We start from the raw sequence: 24,809 nt of genomic DNA on the forward strand, positions 1-24,809 counted from the left end.
TGGACCATCTTTGCAATCAAGAAAATGAAGAGTTTGTTCGCAAAAACCGATAAGTCCATATTTGCCAAATGGAGATATTAGCGATTAAAGGTCAAGAAAAATGAAGAAAATAATAAGAAAAATTTTGCTTCTTTTGACCATAACTTCAAAAATGTACCTTTATATGTAGTGACCAATATATCATTTAGAAGGTATTATTTTGTACTTTAAGACAGAGACCGTACATCAAAATCTTCAAAAATGGACTTATCGGTTTTTGCCAACAAACTCTTCAAATATTCTTGAAGATCACTTTCTCTATCATAGCAATCTCAAATCAAATAGTTAAACACTCATATGAGAACCAACCATTTAGTGTGTGTGTGTGTGTGTGTGTGTGTGTGTGTGCGGTTGATGATAAGTTGTGACAAAACTTTGAAAGTCAGAGGAGCCAGTGATGTTTGGGAGAAAACAGCGGCCAAAAAGTCGAGATCCTCCAAATCAAGAAGTAGATAATACCAAAATAACAGTTAGACCCCTTCCCCCTAAAGTATCAACTGAGCTACTCATTCAACAGAACTTTTACTACATGGACCGAAATAAATAAAAATGTATTCAAACGGATATTTTATCCTGTCAATTCGCTCTTCAACATTCTATCAGTCACCTGCTCTGTGTGTTCATGGGATACGCTTTCTTAGTACCATTCCTTCTTGTTAAACACTTTGTACCCGCGTGGGAGATGAATGGAGGTATACCCAAGTGTGTACTGTATGCCTTTCTCTCGAAATACCAGTACATTGTACTCGAGTGTACTAGTATGTGAAAAAAAGTTATGAATGACAGGTGTGAAGGGGGTGTGTCCATGACCGACGTGCCATCGATAGCTTGCTCCCAGCGTTGTGGGGTAGTGCAGCGCAATTTCGCGCGGGTCGTTTTCTTTGTACGACAAACATTAGTGCCCGTTTTATTGACTGCGCCCTGGATAATGCGTGTCGCGTTATCGGTGCGACTGCATCTAGTCGTATGAACATCCAGTCACTAGTACAGCTAGTAAATCACCACCACCACGGGGCATCCGCAGCAGATTCGGGTACAGTACACATTGTATGCGTATGGTGTGTACCGGTACGATACGATGCTATGCGGAGCATGCACTGCTGAAAATAAATTTAATGAATCTCACTTGCATTTGGAGGCAAATTGGACGTATTCGTGCCACCGCCAGTGAGTAGGCCTAACAAGTTACACCTGGCGTTTTGGAAACAGTTCACTTGACTAGAACATCGTCTAGAAATCTGCTTCACCATCAACTTCAAGTCATACGTCATACACAGATTTACCTGCTACCTAGACGTGCTAGACTCTGGCGTGTCTGTTGTGCTCCTCTTCGTGACCTTGTGGCTAAACCAGCAAACGAACGATCATTAATTAAATCATGGCTGAGAGTGGGAAAGATCTCGGACCTCTAGTTGGTGCCGTAGACCAGGGAACAAGCAGTACAAGGTTTCTGGTGAGTTTATGCATAGACTTCTACTGAGTTTCAACAAGAAATTCAACGATCGTGCTTATGGTCTGAGCAGATCTTTGCCAACACGTATGTCAGCTTCTCTGCTCGGACCGACCGCCGCACCGCCAGCTTTCGTCTGTCTGCGTGCGTGCTGCGCCTGTGGCACTCAGCGGGGCTGCGGGAACGCGGCAACATTCGTTCGAGGCCTCCGAGCCACACCCGCACCCCGAGATGCCTGGCCAAAAAACAGCTGCAGACTTCTTCTTCTTCTTCTTCCGATAAAGTGCTGCCCTCAAATGGTCGAGGATGAACGCACTGCGAGAACATGCGCATACGCCGCACCGGGGCAACAGAAATTTGAAATCAGGTGAAAAATATTTACAGGTGCGAGTAAAAATCTCTGGATGAAGAGTTACATCCTACAGAGTTCCCTCAGCGCAGTTTTGAAGGCGATGAGGGATGGGTATGTGGCAGGATCAACAGGCAGGCTGTTCCAGTCCCGGATGGTGCGTGGGAAGAATGAGTTGGCATACGCTGTAGACTCTAGTATTGGTGTGGGGGATAGTGAATCGGGAACAGTGTCCTCTGGTAGATGTTGAGAGCTGGGTCAGGTAAGTCTGCCAATGGATGTCAACCAAGTGATGTCTGATCTTATACATCATCAGCAGACGATTTTGGGAGCGACGTTCCTGCAGTGGAGGCCACTTGAGATGATCGAGCATGGCTGTGACGCTGCTAGATCTTTCGAAGTCGCCCGTGACAAATCGAGCTGCACTTCTCTGAACCTGCTCAAGCTTGTGTATGTTCCGTTGTGTGTGCGGATCCCATGAAGTCGCTGCGTATTCGACAGTTGGTCGGATGAATGTTGTGTAGACAGCTTCTTTGACTTTTTGGCTGCTATGACGTAGGTTGCGTGAGAAGAAAGCTTTCTTGGTGACGGTATCCACATGATTGTTGAAATTCAATCTTGAATCGATATGGACACCCAGGTATTTGGTTGAGCGGACAACTTGTAGTACATGGTCATGAATGGTGTAGGAGGCAGAAACGGGATTCCTCTTGTTGGTGACCTGCAAGACCTGACACTTGGTAGCATTAAATCGCATCAGCCATTTCGCTTCCCATTCTTGAACTGCATCTAAGTCCCTCTGCAAGCGGGTTGAGTCAGCAGGTGAAGAAATGTGCCTGTAAACCACACTATCATCAGCGTATAGTCTGACAGATGAACTTGAGATGCAGTCCGGCAGGTCGTTGATGAAGATGAGGAAGAGCAGGGGGCCCAAGACACTTCCTTGTGGGACTCCCGATGTAACAGGGGATTCCCTGCTCTCCTGGCCATCAACAAGAACAGATTGTGTGCGTGAGTGGAGGAAATCAGATATCCAATCTGCTGTTTTACCACAGATTCCATAGTGCTGGACCTTCTCCATGAGGTGTCGATGGGAGACTTTATCGAAGGCCTTCTCATAATCGAGAAGGACCACATCAATTTGTGACTTCATGTCTAAACCCTTGGCAAGGTCATCCAGCATGCAGATGAGTTGTGTTTCGCACGATCTCAGTTTGCGGAAACCATGCTGGGCATCCGAAATGATGTTGTTGTCAGTCAGGTGACGGATTACAGCACAGTGAAATATGTGTTCACACAGCTTACACACTTGTACTGTTCGTACTCTTGTATAGAGTCTAAGCCAACCATTGATCAGCCGATGATTGGCAGTGAAGGGGAAGAATGTGAAAAATGAATCACGCTGGTAAACAAGCGTTAGTCTTTCCTCGTTTATGACTTGAATTTATGGTCAAAGTCCAGATAAAAAAAGTGACGTGCCAATAATTTTTATGCCCTGCGCCAGTGGTCAGTGTTATTTCACCCTTGATCTTGCTGGCAACGTGTGGGACCCATTAAAGGGATCAGCGTGGAGATCCCTGCTTAGATTTTGAACCTGTCACATAAAATAATATGAATATTTTCAGGCCTATAAAAAACAAAACCCAAAACCTTTGATGCTCGTTAATCATGTGTGATGTGATGTGATCCTGTGACATGTGGAGTAAATTAATCTGATCTCATTTGGACATGATTTATTGCCAATCAAGCTATGGTAATTGCTATTCTTCACCCCCCCCCCCCCCCCCCCCCAATCGTCACCTGCTGGAAAAGCTCAACCATCCCAGTTTTTCTCCCCAAGGGCCCTGGGCTTTAAATGTGTTTTGACATGCATTGTTAATGCTGCTATGGTAACAGTGGCAATGTAACAGTTGCTATACATTTTATTGCAGTTGGCAACCAACAAAGTGGACCTTGAATATGGTGGCAGAGAAATGTTCTGATGTAAACAAAAACAAACAATTTTGCTAAATTTGTATCTGAATTTTTAAATGTAGCAGTGTTGCAATATAGTGCCATTGGTTGCTCCTCTTCAATGGTAATTGTCTGTACAGTCATCTAGAAGTCTACTGTATGTACAATTGTTTTTCATCTATATATTGTTTCAAAATGTTTGAAGTGAGAGAACAGTACAATGGTAAAATGTATTCAGGTTTTGAATATCACAAAAGGTCTTTATAATTATATGATGTCCTTCGTTACACAGGGAAAAAGAATTTAGTGCCTCAAGTGATTTGTTAAAATCTTTTAATGAAATAAATTTATTTGGAACAAGTTCACATTTCCTGACAAGAGGAAGCATTTAAAATGCTGAAATGAATCAGCTACCATGGAACAAATGGCCTGAAATTTCCTACATTTAGGACAAGGAGGGAATAGTGCTTTGTATGAAGGTGGCTGACCTGCTTTTCCAAATGGACGTGAACCAGAGACCTCAGAATTTAGAGTCTAGAGATGGTCTTATCCACCCAGCCACAATACCTCACCTGTGTAATGTTACAGTATGAGAATATATTTACAGTCTGTAGCAGGTACGATTATCTTTAGGAACTCTGTAATGTCAAATGGGTGAATAGTCTTCATTCAACCACATCATTTGGCAATAGAGTTCAAGGAACACTCACAGTACTTTGGAAAGAGTTTTACACTTAATCTTGAACATTTAAAGTTCAGTTGAGTTATTGTTTAAAGTTAGTAAAATGTTTTTGTCACTGTACACAGCAGCCTTCTGGCTTTCTGATTACAAGATTTCAAAACTTTTGTTGTTTTCACTAGGTGTTTTCAAGTAAGACGTCGGAGCTGGTGGCCCACCATCAAATTGAGCTGAAGCAGTCTTTTCCCAATGAAGGGTGAGTCATGGGTTGAATGAACTTACATGTATAAAACCCATTGAGGATGACTCCCAAAATCTCGGGCAAGTGTCTATGGGTGTGTGTTATAGTTCATAGCAAAATCAAACCGTCCTCAACGAGTTAAGTCTCAGGCGTATAATAAAGTAAGAACTGAGATTGTTTTTAAAGAAAAGTGGAGAAAGAAATGAATAGAATCAATAAGTGAATAGACTTCCAAACAGCTAATAGATACTACAGGTAAGTGATATACACTGTCGTAAGAAACAGAGAATTTTCATCACATGTTCTTACATTATACTTCTTATTGATGCATACAAGTTGACAAATTATGTTAATAACAATTCTTTATAAGTGACACAGCTACTAAGTAAAATATTTATGAATGCATCGATGAATGCCTGGTAATGAGCTATTTTGTGCTTCAGCTTCTCTAAATTGTGGACTAATTAAAGACATCCCATCTATGTCTGCTTTTGCTGTGTCAGGCAATGCACAGCAGGCATCATGTTTTACCATGGTAATCTTAGTCATAGCAGGAGGCATGAGTTTGTGTGATGCTAGATCAGCAAACTGGTCCATTGTTTGTGAGTGTGAAAGTATGCTTTGAAGTACAGTGTGTCCCCCCCCCCCCCCCTAAAAAAAAAAAAAAAAAATACAATCAGATTTTTTTTTGCATTGATAACTTCCAATATGATTAAACTGTCTAAGTGCTATTTTAGGATCTAGAAATATAATATCTTACCTTTATTTACTGAAAACCCCATTCAATTTGGTTAAAGTGGTCACAGAGAAATGTGAATCGTTGTGAAACATGTCATGGATGTGATTCTTCCAAGTTTAGCACTTACAAATGTAGGATGCTTTTGGACCTGCATACAGTGTACACCTTGTATATTTAATTTTATCAATGTGTGAACACAATGGACAGAACCTGGAGGGAAGGGATTCCTGACATACTTTACAAAAATCCTCATTTTTATTTGACCACTGAAGCAAATCAGATGAGGTTTTCTGCAAGACGTTGGTAATAAATTATAGTTTCATACTCTGAAATTGCATTTGGATTTATTCACTATTTTTAAAGTTATCATTGCAGAGGGTCCCGTTGTATTTTTTTTAATTTTTTTTAATTTTTTTTATTTTTATTTTTTTTTTTTTTGGGGGGGGGACATACAGTACAGTGCACCCTGTTGATTTTGCAGGATTTCAGGTATCATTCATCAAGCTGGGAGCCAAGTTGGTTGTCATAAATGACTTGAATGTCACCTCTCTATGTGTGTACTGCACTAATCCCAAAGAACCATGATTAACCCATTGAGGATGGACTGATTTTGCTACTACACGCATTTCCCATGGACGCCTGCCTGAGTTTACTCGGGACTCATCCTCAACGGGTTAACAGCTGATGTCTCCAAAAAGCACAACACCTGTATCAATACCAAGCTTGCCCAAAAGCCATTGCCAGTTGTGTTTTTCCACACTTTCTCCCGGGACAGGGTTAATTTGATTAGGAAACTCAATATACTGACCTCATCCATGACACAGGCTTCACTTCCTGTACCAAGCTGACAGCTCTCTTCTCACTTTCTCTTTCTATCTGTCTGTATCATCTGTTGTTGTTTATTCACTCGTTTATCTATTCATTTATTTATTCTTGTATTCAAGAAGATATTGAATGTATGCATTTATTTATTCATGTATTCATGGAGTCATTGAAAAAGTGAAATGTATTTATGAAGTCATTCATCTATTCAATTGTTTATTTGACATGTATTCACGAAACAATGATCTGTTCATTTATTCATTTATGTATTCATTAAGTCATCCATCTATTCAAATTAATTCTTGCATCATTTTAGTTATTCATCTGTTAGACTCATTCCTCTATACTGTATTCTTTCTTTTGTGCTTTCTCTCAATGCTTATTTTTCTTCTTTTCCTTTCTCATTTCTTCTCAACTTCTTATGTTCCTTTTTACACTTTGTACATGCAGTAGTCATTTTCCCCCTTCTAACAGCATACGGATTAATATCATATTGCATTGGACAAATAATGTGTTATTTGTTTTATAATTCATAATTTGACCATGACCCATCAGACAATGTGTACCGGTAGTCGGTCCCTGTCCAAACCATTTCCCACCATTTGAGTTTTACTGATGATCATAACAGCTTACAAGGGAAGTTCAGTAAAGTGCAGTTTGCTGTTAGTAGGGCCTAATCCTTGATTACTTTTTCTTTTATACTCTAACTATTCTTCCACATTGATCAGCTATGATAAGTCCTCATATATGGATAGTCTAAGGCACTGGATTTTTTTTTTCTCCTTGTGCTTCAGTAAAAGATTCAGTGATTCCAGCTGAATGGATATTGAAAGGTATTTGTTAAAGTTACCCTTCGTTTTCAACCGTACTTTCTGCAGAGAGGAAACATGGTTTGAAGAATTTAGCAGCAAATTTAGTCTTTTAAAGATAAAAATGCAAGTCCATTATTGATAGACCTGGGGCCCGTTTCATAAAACTTGTCATCAGTGACAAGTTGTCATAGATGTGACGAGTTACTGAAATCCTTGAATCTGATTGGCTGAGAGCAAATTTGTCATAGAAATGTGGCAGTTGTCACTGATGACAAGTTTTATGAAATGGGCCCCTGGATAAAACACTAGTTAGCATTTAAAACAGCATGTGGATTTAGACACCATAAGATAGTGTGTGAATATTAATTACTTCAGAGTGTTTTGATACTAACATTACCTCCTGTCTTAATACATCAGTTGTTGGAGGTGGTGCAGTGTAGATACAGCTGGACTACTCTATCTGAAAATTTGGGTTATAAATGTCTGCACAAAGCCATTTATTGTCACTATGTCTGCTAAGGTTCATCCTGTACATTGAACTTGGCCCAGGGGGTACACACTTGTATTTGTTTTACTGTGTATTTAATAGGCAGCATGCTGTCTGCCAAAAATGGCATCATAATCTCACAAGCACAGCTTTATCAGCATTTTATCATCTGAAGAACATCTCTACAGCATATCTTACAATCACAGCAATATGTTATGAAAGGGGGTGGGGGGTTATACGAATATGGGTGCTTACGCCAGATTACTAGTGGTTGTTTAGATTCTGAATAATGGACAAATTTTGATCCTGTTATGATAGCAATGACAATAATAAATTGTTATTGTTATGAAAAAAAATGATATTTATATAATAATGGAAATAATAATGATAATCGTATGAAGACATAAATGGTAATGATGAAGATAATGATAATCATCATAATGATAATTATTCAAACGATAATAATGAATCTACTTAGAACTACTAAAGATTATATCATTTTCAATCATGTTTATTATGGCGAAGAATATGATCAGAACATAAGTAAATTTGAATTTAGATAGTCATAATCTCCACCATCATCATCACCATAACCATCATCGATTGCCTAGAAGACCAGTTTCAATGGACTTTGAAGGCACATTCGCACAGGGCCTACTCTAAAACATGAAATTGACCTGGACCGACATTTCGTGGTTCGCCCAAGGTGACTAGCAATAGTCAACAAACGCTATCAACCGGGCGCCTATGCTTAAATGAATGAATCTTTTCTCCTGTCTGTCTTCCAGGTGGGTTGAGGAAGATCCCAAGGAGATCCTCTCCACAGTCAAGGAGTGCATCGAGAAAACCGTCAGGAAGCTGAGAGACCAGGGCGTCGACCCCGCCGGTATCAAGTCCATCGGTATCACCAACCAGCGTGAGACCACAGTGGTGTGGGACCGGACTAATGGAGAGCCCCTTCACCCTGCCATCTGTGAGTATGGTGGCTGTTAATACTCTATGATTGTCAGTTTATGAGTATGGTGGCTGTAAAATAAATGCTCTGTAACAATTGGTCTTTTTGTTGCCCTGTTGATAATGTTGTATGATTAATATTTTTATGACTATGGTGGCTGCAAATGCTCTGTAACAATTGATCTTTTTGTTGTCTTTGGAAGCACTTTGCCATAACTGGCCATTTGTTTCTGTTTGCGCAAATTCTTCTTAGAACTTGACAATGCTAGTGAGACTTTCATCAGGTGTAATAGCATGAAGTCCCACAAGACGGCCATGATGGTATAGGAAAGTTGAGGGAGATAAAATGATCTCATGTCGTGGAAACTTAGAATGAGGATACAGATATAGACAGTGCATGTGAATGCTTGTGATGATCTGTGAACACTATAGTACGAGTCATCATGGACCTACAGGCCCAACATGAATATAGTCTGCTTTTTATGAGATAATTACTTGTAAAGTTGATGAGTGGTAAAATGCAAATATCATAATTCCAGTAACGGAAAATGTCCAAAAATCTATATTTTCTATGTGATCTTTTGTTTTGAAAGAGCCGTCGTATCAACCAGTACTCAATTGGATTTTTTGTACTCCAAAGAATAAAATGAATATCATAGGTTATGCTTTTCTGAAGTGAGAATTATTTATTCATTTATTTGTTCTTATAATTAATATATTTGTTTTATCTTTTTAGTGTGGCTAGATGCAAGGACGGCCACCACTGTTGACCAGCTGGTTGCTAAGACACCAAGCAAGACAAAGGAACATTTACAGGTATTGTGCTCAGTGTGTCTGCAGAAACTTTACCTCTTTGTTCAAGTTTACTCCTGTGTGTGATGACATGTCTGCCATGCAAGTCTTTTAATGCCAGTAATGCTCTCCATAACAAATGGTGACAGTAAACTTTTATTCTCTCTAAAATGTGAAACTTTCCTATTTAATTTCACAAATTGCACAAACAATAGAGATTCTGATGAACTTCTGTGAATGATATTCACTGAAGAGAAAGAAGTTAAAGGACAAGTTCACCTTCATAAACATAAGGATTGAGAGAATGTAGCAATATTAGTAGAACACATCATTGAAAGTTTGAGGAAAATCAGACAATCCGTTCAAAAGTTATGAATTTTTGAAGTTTTTGTGCAGTAACCGCTGGATGAGAAGACTACTGCAGTGTATGAATAACTTAGATGTCACATGCGTACAACAATATAAGGAAAATATAAAGAGAATTTCACAAAATTCCATCTTTTGAAAAAAGTACATATTCCCCTGACTCGTTACCGACAAATGTTATGGGTAATATTATTCCCCCTGCCTTTAGAAAGAGGCAAGTCAAGAGTTCTTTTATTATGCGAAAAAAGTGAAAATATGTTGACTTTTCTTTTACATTTTCTTTATACTGTTGTACGCATATGACTCACAAGCTGTAGTAGTCTCCTCATCCAGCGGTTCCAACACAAACATTTTAAAAATTCATAACTTTTGCATCGATTGTCCAATTTTCCTCAAACTTTCACTGATGTGTTCTACTAATATTGTTGCATTCTCTCAATCCTTATGTTTATGAAGGTGAACTTGTCCTTTAATGTCATCTTATTTCCCGCTCAGATACAATGCACCTTGTTTGCGTGTGATACGTGAGAATTTATGACTATCAATGTATTCTATGTAAGAAACATTTCTGGTTGGTGCATGTTAACCCCCCCCCCCCCCCCCCCAAAAAAAAAAAACAAAAAAAACCAAAAAACAAAAAACAAAAAACAAAAAACAAAAAACAAAAAAACAAACAAACAAAAAAACACACACACAAAGAAAAAGAAACAAAGAGCAAACAAAACAAAACAAAAATGTATGTCTTGGAATGTACAGAACATCATTTCATTTTTTTTTTTTTTAAATTGCTATTGCACTGTGTGGATCATACAGCTTGGAAAGATTATAGACCATTGTTACAGTGCATGCACCTGTGTTTGCTGTGTTGCATTAGGGTGCTGTAATTCTGAAAACTTTCTGTGTTTTACTGCATACTAAAACTAGCACCTGTGCAAGCAACATCTTGGCACCACATTAAAGCAAGGATTAAAGGGATTATATAGTTCTGGTTGAGACCTAACTTCAGGTTTCTAGCATTTTTTGGTGAGATAATAAGAAACCTCTTATGAAAAATGAAAGAACAAGTAATTCCAAATGGAATTCACCGTTTATTTGATTAAAATTGGTTTGGATGTGGCTGAGATATCCAAAACAGAGTGATCCTAATAAAAGGTAGTACCCACCTTTTATTACAATCTCTCTGTTTTATATTGTTTTTGGATGTACCTCAGCCATTCCGAAACTGATTTTCATCAAATAAACTTTAAATTCCTCTTCGAATGATATGCTGTGTATCATTTCATAAGTCGTGTCCTGGTATCTCGCAAAAAGTTAAAAGCCCAATCCCCATCTCCACAAATACTACACCATCCCTGAAAAATTTGTGTTAGAGACTGTCTTTGGTGCTGTTTTGTGATTAGAAGCCAAGAGAGTAACACATTACTTCCTGTGGCATTCAAAGGGCAAGCATGCCTCAACCCTGGAAACAGATCTTTCTCTTGGTGAAGGAGGACACCTGTCGTCAAAATTTGATTGGCTTTGCAGACTTTGCTCCATGCCTCTAAATCGTGTCTGAATGAAAATTCCATTGTTGTCTTCCTTTATGCCCCCATGCCAGCCTGGTAACTAGGCCAGTTGGTTTAGATTTCCTTTATCCAATTGATTTACCAATTATGCATGGCGTATTGTTTGTCCAAAAAGTGATTTATGTATAAAGCATACAAATATGAGCATTACCTAGGCTATGCATGTCTCTGTACAAATGTGCACACATACATTATCATAATACGATGTACTTAATATACACATGTAACAAAGTGTCATATCAATATAATACACACAGTATATATACAGTAGAGATATTCATACTATGTATGCATATGTTCAAGTAAAACATAATACAAATATATTAAACATCAAATGTGACCTTGCATCACAAAACGAACAAAAAGTCGCACCCCTTGTTTTTACGTGAGGACTCAAAAGAGGTGAAATGGGTCAACCAAGTCATTATCGAGTTTTTCATAATATGAAAGTGTGTTTTCAGCAGTTTTTCTACAACCCTTTTATGGGGGAGAATAGAATGATTGGGTATGTCTTAGAGTATCCTTTTCATTTCTTGAAATTTCTTGAAAGTCTAATAACTTTTGAAAGGATAACGCTACTGCTTTGAAAGTTGGCATTAATCATGGACAGAATATGTTAATAGAACATGCTCAATTTCAGTTTCATCTGATAATCCCTTCATTGTTACCCACGCCGATGAAAATCGGCAGGGGGTTATGTAAAGGGTTCCGTATGTTTGTTTGTTTGTTTGTTTGTTTGTTTGTTTGTTTGTTTGTTTGTTTGTTTGTTTGTTTGTTTGTTTGTTTGTTTGTGTACAAGATAACAAGAGAACGGGTAAACGGATTTGCACGAAATGTTCAGGGAATGTTTGGATAATGACAGGAAAGAATCGATTAGATTTTGGTGATAATCGGTTGACCCTTGCAAATTCTGTGTGACCTTGAAGTTTTGACCCCATGGTATAGTGACCATTCCGAAAATTTCCCGTTTCTCACTTTGCGATTTTCCGCTACCATACGAAGACATAAACTCCCCAACGATCCGACTTCGCTGCTCAAATGTTCGTAAGAATTCCGAAATTTACGTTTAGGCCTATTTGAGGGACTATGTCCTTCTAGATTTATGAAAGTTCGTTCTCCGTCATCACAAACTGGCCCGTATTTTGATGATTTTTCAAATTAACATTGATTGTTTTTTTCGTTGGAGGAGCATTTTGCGCGGTCGCAGTCACACTGCACGATATGCGTGCTCAATGTCAATGCGTGTGCAAGGCCGCTGAAAATGCATCGCGCTCTACACTGTTGGTGCAAAATTGCACCGGGGACGTTGCGGCGCTCGTTGGTGGCCGAATACTGGTGCAGCCGACATTTGCATTCAACCCTTGCATTGAATAATTCCCGTAGACACTAATCATAGGGGTAATTGCCTAGGGGGTACGTAAATTTTGTTTTTCTTTTTTGCTTTTGTGGATACCATCAAAGATCGTACACTCATACGACCTTTGATATTTGATGATTTTTCAAATTAACATTGATTGTTTTTTTCGTTGGAGGAGCATTTTGCTCGGTCGCAGTCACACTGCACGATATGCGTGCTCAATGTCAATGCGTGTGCAAGGCCGCTGAAAATGCATCGCGCTCTACACTGTTGGTGCAAAATTGCACCGGGGACGTTGCGGCGCTCATTGGTGGCCGAATACTGGTGCAGTAGACATTTGCATTCAACCCTTGCATTGAATAATTCCCGTAGACACTAATCATAGGGGTAATTGCCTAGGGGGTACGTAAATTTTGTTTTTCTTTTTTGCTTTTGTGGATACCATCAAAGATCGTACACTCATACGACCTTTGATATTTGATGATTTTTCAAATTAACATTGATTGTTTTTTTCGTTGGAGGAGCATTTTGCTCGGTCGCAGTCACACTGCACGATAATATGCGTGCTCAATGTCAATGCGTGTGCAAGGCCGCTGAAAATGCATCGCGCTCTACACTGTTGGTGCAAAATTGCACCGGGGACGTTGCGGCGCTCGTTGGTGGCCGAATACTGGTGCAGTAGACATTTGCATTCAACCCTTGCATTGAATAATTCCCGTAGACACTAGAACCAATATAGGGGTAATTGCCTAGGGGGTACGTAAATTTTGTTTTTCTTTTTTGCTTTTGTGGATACCATCAAAGATCGTACACTCATACGACCTTTGATATTTGATGATTTTTCAAATTAACATTGATTGTTTTTTTCGTTGGAGGAGCATTTTGCTCGGTCGCAGTCACACTGCACGATATGCGTGCTCAATGTCAATGCGTGTGCAAGGCCGCTGAAAATGCATCGCGCTCTACACTGTTGGTGCAAAATTGCACCGGGGACGTTGCGGCGCTCGTTGGTGGCCGAATACTGGTGCAGCCGACATTTGCATTCAACCCTTGCATTGAATAATTCCCGTAGACACTAATCATAGGGGTAATTGCCTAGGGGGTACGTAAATTTTGTTTTTCTTTTTTGCTTTTGTGGATACCATCAAAGATCGTACACTCATACGACCTTTGATATTTGATGATTTTTCAAATTAACATTGATTGTTTTTTTCGTTGGAGGAGCATTTTGCTCGGTCGCAGTCACACTGCACGATATGCGTGCTCAATGTCAATGCGTGTGCAAGGCCGCTGAAAATGCATCGCGCTCTACACTGTTGGTGCAAAATTGCACCGGGGACGTTGCGGCGCTCGTTGGTGGCCGAATACTGGTGCAGTAGACATTTGCATTCAACCCTTGCATTGAATAATTCCCGTAGACACTAATCATAGGGGTAATTGCCTAGGGGGTACGTAAATTTTGTTTTTCTTTTTTGCTTTTGTGGATACCATCAAAGATCGTACACTCATACGACCTTTGATATTTGATGATTTTTCAAATTAACATTGATTGTTTTTTTCGTTGGAGGAGCATTTTGCTCGGTCGCAGTCACACTGCACGATAATATGCGTGCTCAATGTCAATGCGTGTGCAAGGCCGCTGAAAATGCATCGCGCTCTACACTGTTGGTGCAAAATTGCACCGGGGACGTTGCGGCGCTCGTTGGTGGCCGAATACTGGTGCAGTAGACATTTGCATTCAACCCTTGCATTGAATAATTCCCGTAGACACTAATCATAGGGGTAATTGCCTAGGGGGTACGTAAATTTTGTTTTTCTTTTTTGCTTTTGTGGATACCATCAAAGATCGTACACTCATACGACCTTTGATATTTGATGATTTTTCAAATTAACATTGATTGTTTTTTTCGTTGGAGGAGCATTTTGCTCGGTCGCAGTCACACTGCACGATATGCGTGCTCAATGTCAATGCGTGTGCAAGGCCGCTGAAAATGCATCGCGCTCTACACTGTTGGTGCAAAATTGCACCGGGGACGTTGCGGCGCTCGTTGGTGGCCGAATACTGGTGCAGTAGACATTTGCATTCAACCCTTGCATTGAATAATTCCCGTAGACACTAATCATAGGGGTAATTGCCTAGGGGGTACGTAAATTTTGTTTTTCTTTTTTTGCTTTTGTGGATACCATCAAAGATCGTACACTCATACGACCTTTGATATCATCACACTCTCGGCTTGCTATAATCAAAATATCCCGCAAGAAAACGGCGTATTTCTCGATTTTTAGCGCTTTTTCCGCGACCCATCGCGTAGACAATACTCTTAAAACTGGACTTAATTCGCGCGCGCTTGGAAAAGTTCCGATTCTGCACTTTTGACGGTGGAACTTAGGATTTTCGATGGATTTTTGGAGGAGACTTACGGACTTTCCTGTACGTGAATGAGTGTTAATACCGTATGTGTAATTATGTGATTTGCGTGTGATGTGACTGTAGAACCAAAGATCGTACACTTCAGTGTACGATCTTTGGTAGAACTCACTGGCTGGTGATAAAGCACACTGGCAATTAAGTGGCCGAATTCTGGTAGATGACCGAATGCACATTATGTTTACCCCGACTTTGTACTTAGGCGTGGGTCTGCCGCCTTTGACGGCCCCTCTCTAGTTGTTGCTGTGGTGGTTTACTTCCTGTGTTTTGTCCCTTTCATTCCACAGCTAGCACAGCTTGGTAAATATTAAGTGCTTGAATAGACCCCGTACTTCAGAGCCTCTTTTCTCAGTTCACACTTTTCCAGAGTGTGTGCTTTCTTTCTAGTATTTAGATAGGTTAGGGGAGTCCATTTGAATTGAGTTATACATCATTTTAAAGCTTAGAGTCTGCTCTTTTAGAATCTGCCCTTAACTAAAAATCCATGTCTGGCGACTTTTTGATGGTTTTGTGATTGCAGGGTCACAAATGTGCCTGCCACATTTACAATAATTTATGCCTGTGTACATCTGCCAGCACAGTGTAGTGGAGGGTTTGCCACGGGAACACATATCCTAGCCTGAAGGAAACATTACCTTCCTCATTCATAACTCTCACTTTTCCTCTCTCCTTTTTGAATAACTCTCTCTCTCTCTCTCTTGTCCAGCCACTGTGCGGTCTGCCACTCTCAACCTACTTCAGTGCGGTCAAGCTGCGATGGCTGCTGGACAACGTACAGGAAGTGGCCGCTGCTGTGACTGATGGGAGATGTATGTTTGGCACCGTGGACTCCTGGGTGATGTGGGTAAGACATGCTGTAGAAATATTTGAATGAGTAATCAGGTGTGAATATGTGCTCAATTTGAATATGAATATGAATATGGGTGTGTTTAATTAAGAAGTTACATCGTGTAATGTATGAACATGCGTACAAATATTAAATGAATATGAATTTTTAGATAATAAGGTAGGTAATAAGATTGTGGGTAACAAGAATATTTATAAATTCATTGCTAGAAGAATGATTAAGTGCTTTAATTTAATGTGATTTTATTAAGCAATATTCAAGCCTTTTCAATTTTGTATCCCTTGTTTTAACCCTTTTGAGGACGAACTGATTTTGTCATACAAAGTGTAACACACATTTCCCATTGACACCTGCCTGAGTATGCTTGGGACTAGTCTTCAACAGGTTAAATTCATCTGTGCAAAATCAGATTGAATGTCAGAACTTTAGAGTTTGTCATCCCTGAATGTCAGATAACACACTTCATGTGGGGAAACATCCTAACTGCCGGAGAGGAGACTATTGCTTTTTAAACCAAGCCATAGAGGAAGAAAATGTATGTGTGTGATTTCAAACATTTGAATATATTAGAGTCTAGTATCACTTTGCATTTCACCACATTAACAACTTGTATATTTCCATTGTAGTATGGCATCAATCATTTCAACTGGCATTCTGTGATTATTTTAAGTCACAGAAAATGCGTTTTATGTGAAATGGGACATTTAAATTTCTGTTCAATCTTCTAGAATCTGACGGGAGGAGTGAACGGTGGTCTTCACATAACAGACGTCACCAACGCCAGCCGCACCATGCTGATGAATATTACTTCTCTTCAGTGGGACACAGAGCTTTGTAGGTCAGTATAGGAGTCTATGTTCTGTTTCTGGTGAACAGAACATTTTGATTCCAAGTTTCTCAAGAGGAAATGTCTTATTTAGAATATGAGAATATTGCACTCTTCAAAATGATATTCTCATCATATAGGCCTACATTCTCTGTGTACAAATATTCCTCCATATTAGTATGAGACAGAGAGAAAAACAGAATGTTTTTAAAGTATAAAACAAATGATGATCACAAACTGTTTCCTGCAACACCTGTAAAATCCATTTTGAGAAAGAATAATATGCAAGAAAAAACAACACAAAGATTTGCTGATTTGGCCGTGTTCAGTGATGCAATGGAATGGTTTCTGAATGATTCGAAGGGAGTGATATTTGTGAAAGAGTGTTTTAACTCCCTCAAAACAGAATCTTAGTTACAGAAAGCCCTTCTCATTTGACCCCTGTCGATCATGTGATATTAATGAATCTATCAGATCTTTCAACTTAGCTCGAGTACATGTGACTATTTTACAACGTGAATACTATCTGTTTAACAGCTTCTTTGGGGTGCCCAAAACCATACTTCCTGAAATCAGGAGCTCGGCTGAGATTTACGGAAGCTTGGTGGACACTGCTCTCAAGGGAGTGCCCATAGGAGGGGTGAGTGAACGGTCAGAACCACTGGACTTTGACCTTGTCCTGTACCTCCGTTCCATTCCTTAACAGTGGGAAAAAATGGTGTAAAGTGGCCCATTGAGTTATCAGAATATGTGAGGTTCTTGGCAAGAGTTACAGTTAAAATGAATTCTTTGCTCTACCAATACAGGATTTGGAGATATATGGTTTTTGAATTAATGTTCCTGGACACCTTGTCCCTTTTACTATCTTTTCTCCTTTTTCCTTCTCTTCCTTTTCTCGTTCATTCTTGTATCTCTCCTGATATGTGACATGATTGAAGCAGAGCTTCCAAGTCTTCTTGACTCTGCAGGAAACTCCTTGAAAACTTGACTATATCTCCCCATATCCACATCAAAGAATGCAAAAATCTCTCTGATTCAGGAATTATTTTTGCCCATTAAGATACATGTAATAATGATAATGATACAGGGGTACTTATACTAGTAATGCGCCAATTCCACATGACTAACGTGCTCAAGGCGCAGTAGGAAAAGTGAGTTATGAAATACAAAAACCATTACACACACATGCACATGTAACACACAGGTATCTCCCTGGTTGCTCTTTGGAATCTCACTGATTTTTGTGGATGAATGTTGACAGCCCTGTTGAAGGGCAACAAGAGAAAAAAAAATCTCTCTTAAGTCCTCTTCAAAACAGCCTCTCAACTCAGTCTAGTGATGCTAAAAGGAAAAAAAAGGAGAAAAAATGGGCAATCAAGTTCAGAAAGAGAGCATGACAGCCTGTATTCCTGCAATGACAAATAACCATATTTTCCATAGTTCCACTTTCTTTGGGTGCATTTATCTAAACATTTTCTGAGGCAGAATCACGATCCTTAACGCCTTTGAGGCATTTTCAGCAGTTAGATAAATGCTAGTACTGTGTTTTCAAATGCATTTAGAAATGTCGATTTGAAATGCCGTAGGGCGATTTGAAATGCATTTCAGACCCTTTCTGCCTTTCTGTGAGTAGATAAATGTAACGCCGTTTTGAAGCATGTTTATATCTTCGAGCTGCCATGGTCAACTTCCAGTGTACATGCCGTCAATTACAAATAAGCGGGCCTCAGTTGACCTTTCCTTCCGGGGTCAAACGGTGCAAAGCAGCTCCGCAGTGACAACACTCTAATCGTGATTATACGATGTTTAGATAAACAGGACACCCCAAGGATCGAGTTTCAAATCACCTTGGCAAACGCCATTCAAAACGCATTTTGAAACATGATTCTCTCTCCTGAGTTAGATAAACGCAGCCTTAGATTCAACAAGGTGGCTTTACATTAGTCCAATAAAACCAGACTTCCAAACACAAAGAAAGATGATGCAAACTTTACACTTGACTGGAATGGAAGAATGTTTGAGGCTGGATGATGTCCAACACCGGCTCTTGATCTTACGACCATAAACTTGTACCGTGATCCTGCTCAAAGCAACTCCCTGGTATCATCTCATGTGTAGAAATGTATATTGTTTTAAATGCAGTTGTCAAATTGATATTATGAGAATTTCTCTTGTCTCTCCTTAAAATGTTGCTTGAATGCATTTTTTACCCTCCTTTACATAGATTCTTGGAGACCAGCATGCAGCATTGGTTGGTCAGTCGTGCTTCAAGAAAGGCATGGCGAAGAATACGTGAGTAAACAAAACAATAATTTTATTACTATATTACTACTACTCCTACTACTTCCACTTTTAATACTATTGCTACTATTACTACTTCTGCTGTTGCTGCTACTGGTACTTTTACTACTACTACTACTACTACTACTACTACTATACTACTACTACTACTACTACTACTACTACTACTATACTACTACTACTACTACTACTACTACTATACTACTACTACTACTACTATACTACTACTACTACTACTATACTACTACTACTACTACTACTACTACTATACTACTACTACTACTACTATACTACTACTACTACTACTACTACTACTACTACTACTACTACTACTACTACTACTTTGTCTTCTACTGCTACTACTGATAACAGCAGTAGTAATACTAATGATGATAGTAATGATAATACTAGTATGTACATCATATAAGAATACTTACACTAATGATAGCGATTATTGGAATTTTAATACTGTATAAGCTGTTATTTCCATGAGGGTTTAATTTTCATGAATTTCGCGAATCACATTTGGATTGCGAATTTAACAACACACAAAAATGTTGCCATGCGCCAGGGTACCAATGCAATTTTGATATCGTCTGTGTCAGTTCACGAAAACAGCATCTGCTGAGAATGTCTCTGACCTAATACATGAAAATAACAGCTTAAATACAGTACTAATGATGTTGATGATGATAATATGTCGGCAACAGGTAGCAATGGGAGTTGGTCTTTACAAGACAAGTTTTCATTTGCCCTTGTCATCAAACATATCAAACACGTTCAAGTTATTGCAGAGTACAAGTAGACTGTGTACACATAGCGTTATATAATGCCCCATTGAAGCTGTGTGAAAATGAGTATGTGTGTGTGTGTGTGTGTGTGTGTGTGTCAGGTTTCATAAAGAGGCTGGCAGTATTTTATGCAAACATGTCAGTGTTTGACCTTCGGAGATAACGTAGTGAGTTATGTTTGCTGTATTATCTTAACAGCTTCCCTCAGTGTCTATTACAGTATCTACCTGTGGTTCTCTCTTGGGTCTCAAGAGTACACATACTTGGCCTACTGCCTGTATGTTCCATTAACACTGTGTTTGCTTACAATTGTGAGTGACTGTCATATACATAATGGTCACATTAAAGAGAACATATAGAGTATTATTTCATCTGAAAGTTTTGCTGTGAGTGTAGGGACTTGCACCCTCCCATTAATAGCATTTCAAACCTTGAGTTCAGCATATTTTTTATATTATTCTTAAAAAGACAAAAGTCATCATTTGTTGTATTGTACATGCTAGTCAGAATACGTAATGAGTGATAGACATGTACCTTGAAATGCATTTTTTTCTTTTTTTTTATGGTAGCTATATTCATTGCATTATCATTTATTTTACAGCATGTGTACATAGTGGGTACTCAATCTTATTACGTGTCGCTTCCCTGAAGATTGCAGCAGCTCAATTTCTAGCATCAAATAGAATAATTCAAAACCTGATTATGTTCAGGTGGCTTACTATATCTCCATTCTATTATTTGTATTATTTTACATTTATTTACTCACCATTTTCCGTCCCACAAGAGAATACTGTAAAACAAAATATTTTCACAGCATGAAATTTTCGCGAATTGGAGCCGACGACTTTTTTCGCGGCGTGAAATTTTTTGTGCTTGCCTCTAACATTCAACGTATATAGTGTAGACAAGAACTTTGTGTGCATTGCATTTTGATTTTGCAAATCTTGGCTCTCGCGAAATTTGCGAAATTAAAATGCATGCAAACATTCCTTGCTTTAAAGTAGTAAAGACAGGCTACAATCGCATAATCATAGTTTGCCAATCACTGACTGATATTTGGACTGATCATTATGACGACGACAATGAAAATGACAATGACAATAAAATATGAGTAGTTGCTTATGCATCAATACACTAAAGTTCTAAGACACTCACTGGTGATTAGCAATAATTAGCAAATAAATAAATATGTTTTTTATTTGCTTTGTTAAATGCTTCTTGATCGAGTTGTCTCGATTCTGCTTTCTATTCCAACAAGGTCATTATGATAATAATGATGATGATGATGATGCTGCTGCTGCTGCTGATGATGATAATTATGATAATGATGATGATGATGATGATGCTGATGATGATGGTGATAATAATAATAATGATAATAATAATAGTAATGATAACAATAACAATGATAATAATAATGATAATGATGATAATGATGATGATGATAATAATGATAATAATAATAATGATGATGATGATAATAATGATAATAATAATAATGATAATAATAATAATAATAATAATAATAATAATAATAATAATAATGATAAATAATTTTTTTTATTTGAAATATTTGTAGGTATGGTACTGGCTGTTTCCTGATCTACAACACAGGGGAGGAGAGAGTGTTTTCCAAACATGGACTTCTGACTACTCTGGGCTACAAGCTTGGCAAGGATGCCCCTACAATCTATGCATTGGAAGTAAGTTATTGTCACAGTGAAGTGATGTTTTATAAAAGAATATGGCGTATGTTGGTTATTTCAAATTGATTAATTTCTGTTTCAATGTAATTAGGTATTTCCAAGGTAAAAGGGTCGATTATAGGGACGTCAAATTATTTTCTGTTTCCAGTGTGCACTAGCCCCAATACAGCATGATGTTAGAGAACACTTTAATGAGAGATATCTTTTTTCTTTTCGTTTTTTGTCAGTGCATGCATTTTATGTTCACCATAAAGTCTAGAAATGGTATAAAACACAGTGTTCAACAAAATCCAAGGGCTGTTATTATCTTTGTTGTCCACACATGATGTCATAAATTCAAGTAGTCTCCTAATCCAGCAGTTTCAACACCAAAAATTTGAAAATTAGTAACTTTTGCATCGATTGTCCAATTTTTCTCAAACTTTCACTGATGTGTTCGTCTAATGTTGCTGCTTTCACTCAATCCACATTTCTTTGGGGGTTTTGGTTTCCTTTAACCAAAATTTGCCAGTCAAGAGTATAATTCATACAAGTACAATTTACTTCTTTTCCACCTCACATATAATTTTTAACCTCGTCCATTTATATATCAAGGGTTCGGTGGCAGTAACAGGTGCAGCTGTGAGATGGCTGAGGGACAATTTAGGAATCATCAAAACTGCACCAGAAGTTGGTAAGTCCGAGCAATTCTCATGCTTTTTCTCCCTCATGTAAAGATTGACTTGTAATTTTACCCTGTTGCATAGACAACATTTTCTGTAATAATAACCAAGATATATTCATTTTTTTCAGCTATGGCAATGATTATAATCTTGAGTTAAATTCAGTAATGTCTGTTTTTTTTTTTAATGGTATAATAGTAGTTATACGTGTAAGCATCATGGTTTCATGACATTTACTCTTATGACAGTTGCTCCTATGAAATATCTGCATGCTACCAAGCCAAACATGAAACCTACCCACAAACGTAACCCTAACCCTGATCCTAATCTTCACATCAAACTATGCTAAAATCTAAAACCATGTCACAGCCGTAACCCTAAGTCCTTGGGGAAAATAATACCCGAGCAATTGTTGCAGGAGCAAATGTTTTGTCACCATGCACCATACTGAGTATTTGATTTCTTGTTGGTGTAGATTTTATTTGAGCTTTGAGTCAGGTGGTCATTTGATCTTGGATATCATTGATATAATTTTAAATGATCATCGTTCTCCATATCATTGTAATAAATCATCTCTTGTTCAATATCTAGTGCTATTGCCTCTGGTACTGCCATCATTTTTTTTTTTTGTTGCTGTGAGTTACTTTAAGGATGATGTGCTGAGTAGAAAAATTAATGATATAAGATGTTAAACTGTGTTACTATATGTTTGGGGGAATGCACCCTACAAGATTTGCTTCTTCAGCATTCCTCCCCATCTCCTGCATTTTCTTAACTTCAGAATGTTTTTGTGTTTTTTCTTTTTCACCGTATTATTTGTATATCCATAAATTCCATTTATTATATTTTGTAATATTGACATACAACTTATATCTTATATGGAAAGAAAAATGTATTTTCAAGTTCTGTTGGAGATGGAAAAAAAATAAAATGAAAGGAAATGAAATGTTCTCCATTCTACTTAGAATCGCTTGCCAGGGAGGTGTCCAACAACGGAGGAGTCTACTTTGTACCCGCCTTCTCTGGTCTTTATGCCCCGTACTGGGAGGCTGACGCGAGGGGGTAAGCCATACAGGTCTACAGCTCAATAAGCCAGTTCGTAGTTAGCTCATGTACACATTGGTACAAATGACCTTTCTTTTTTCTCAGTTGGTTAGGCGCTTCACTTGTTTTCAAAGCAGCATGATGCATTTATAAGCATGCCCACAGTTTATGGAAGTCATGTTCAAACAAAGAATGAACCTGCACAGAGCAGGTGACAAGAATGGTCTGTCAATTGACACTTCGGCAGGCATTCATTTCATAGTTTTGTGTTGAACGCATAAACAAACATGACAAAGTCTTTCTACCAACATTGCTAAATACCAGGCTTGCTGTCAGGTGGATAATGTGCTAGTGAGCACCATTTACAAGGGTTACATGAATAATCATTACATCAGGGATGCTTATCGAAGTGAATTCAAAGACAGACACGCCTGATAGTACAAATGTGACCGGCGACAACGGTTTCAGGCATAAGTCTGGAATTTTGAAAATTCATTTTTTCACTGAATCACATTGCCCATTTCCTAAGCTTTGCATTGATATAAAACACTTGTATTCTTCGGCACCATAAGTGGGCATAGAAAGAGAAATAAACTGCACTTTTTAAGTTGTTAGCCTGACAAAATTGCAAGAAAACAGGCTTTGAAGATTCACCTCTTTCTCAAAGACAATGTCCGAGCGGCGATGTGAGGGGAGAATCACCCATCCGTACGATGGTGCCAATCGATGTTAAGCCCCGCCTCTAGCAACCACATCGCCTTCTGATTGGCTCACTGAGAGAGTCAAATTTCCCGGGCACCTTCCTCGGAGCTCAGCGTATGGAGCCGAAAAACAATGCGTTTCGCTCGGGTTTGTTTACCAGTACGTCTTTCAAGATGGCGAATACGATAATTGCACGTATGGTGTACATGTGTATGGTGCACGCAAGATGATGTGTATGGTGCACGCATTACGCGATGACATCCACACGACATGACTGTGTGTATGTAACGTAAGGAGCGGTGGCGAATCCACACATTTACACATCGCATTTTCATTGTGGTTGATTTGTCTTTATCATTGGCGACCCTTTTGAAGGCAGAAAAGTGCTAGTGCTGGCAAGGGTCACGCTTCCTGTTTGTTTTGCTTTTACAAGCCATGCATGTTGCTTTGTTCGGTGGTGCTAATGAAATTAAAACAAACAAACAAACAAACACGACTCGTTAGTTTGGTGCAATCTTGACTTGTAGTATTTGAATATAATTGGTCACATGTGACCGCTCCTTTCCTCTTATCTACTTTCCAATGAGTCAGTCTGCTGTCATAATTTTTACTACATGTACATTTGTACAAGTAGAAAATTTGAGAATATTTAGTTTTCTTTTCACACGATTATGTCATGCTACATGATTTTTCTTTCACTTCCGTTGTCGAAAATTGGGTTAGAATAGTTTGGATAGAAAGCCAAACGAAGAGCACGCACTTCAGAGCGAGTGTATATAAACCACTATAGCAAGAACAATGGAGCATGTAATCGTGCACGCGTAGACAAAGCATTCCCCGAACGCTGCAACTGGTGTCTCCGAAAGCCGAATTATGTAAATGTATGCGACGCACCAG

General features: G+C 38.7%; 1 protein-coding gene across 1 annotated transcript in view; it reads left to right on the forward strand.

Annotated features, from left to right (window-relative positions):
• Window positions 1-1,417: 1,417 nt before the first annotated feature.
• The window catches only part of LOC139743710 (glycerol kinase-like), a 31,244-nt gene continuing 7,852 nt past the window's right edge, over window positions 1,418-24,809 (forward strand). The window contains exons 1-11 of the mRNA XM_071654168.1: window positions 1,418-1,492; window positions 4,653-4,726; window positions 8,360-8,544; window positions 9,262-9,341; window positions 15,740-15,877; window positions 16,609-16,718; window positions 17,244-17,346; window positions 18,931-18,998; window positions 21,378-21,501; window positions 22,099-22,177; window positions 23,132-23,228. Coding sequence (XP_071510269.1) covers window positions 1,418-1,492; window positions 4,653-4,726; window positions 8,360-8,544; window positions 9,262-9,341; window positions 15,740-15,877; window positions 16,609-16,718; window positions 17,244-17,346; window positions 18,931-18,998; window positions 21,378-21,501; window positions 22,099-22,177; window positions 23,132-23,228 — 1,133 coding nt within the window. The remainder of the gene's footprint in view (window positions 1,493-4,652; window positions 4,727-8,359; window positions 8,545-9,261; window positions 9,342-15,739; window positions 15,878-16,608; window positions 16,719-17,243; window positions 17,347-18,930; window positions 18,999-21,377; window positions 21,502-22,098; window positions 22,178-23,131; window positions 23,229-24,809) is intronic.

This window comes from Diadema antillarum, unplaced genomic scaffold (genome assembly GCF_040938485.1).
Source record: "Diadema antillarum isolate AM-2024a unplaced genomic scaffold, OU_Dant_1.0 seq00001103_RagTag, whole genome shotgun sequence".
Lineage (NCBI taxonomy): Eukaryota > Metazoa > Echinodermata > Echinoidea > Diadematoida > Diadematidae > Diadema > Diadema antillarum.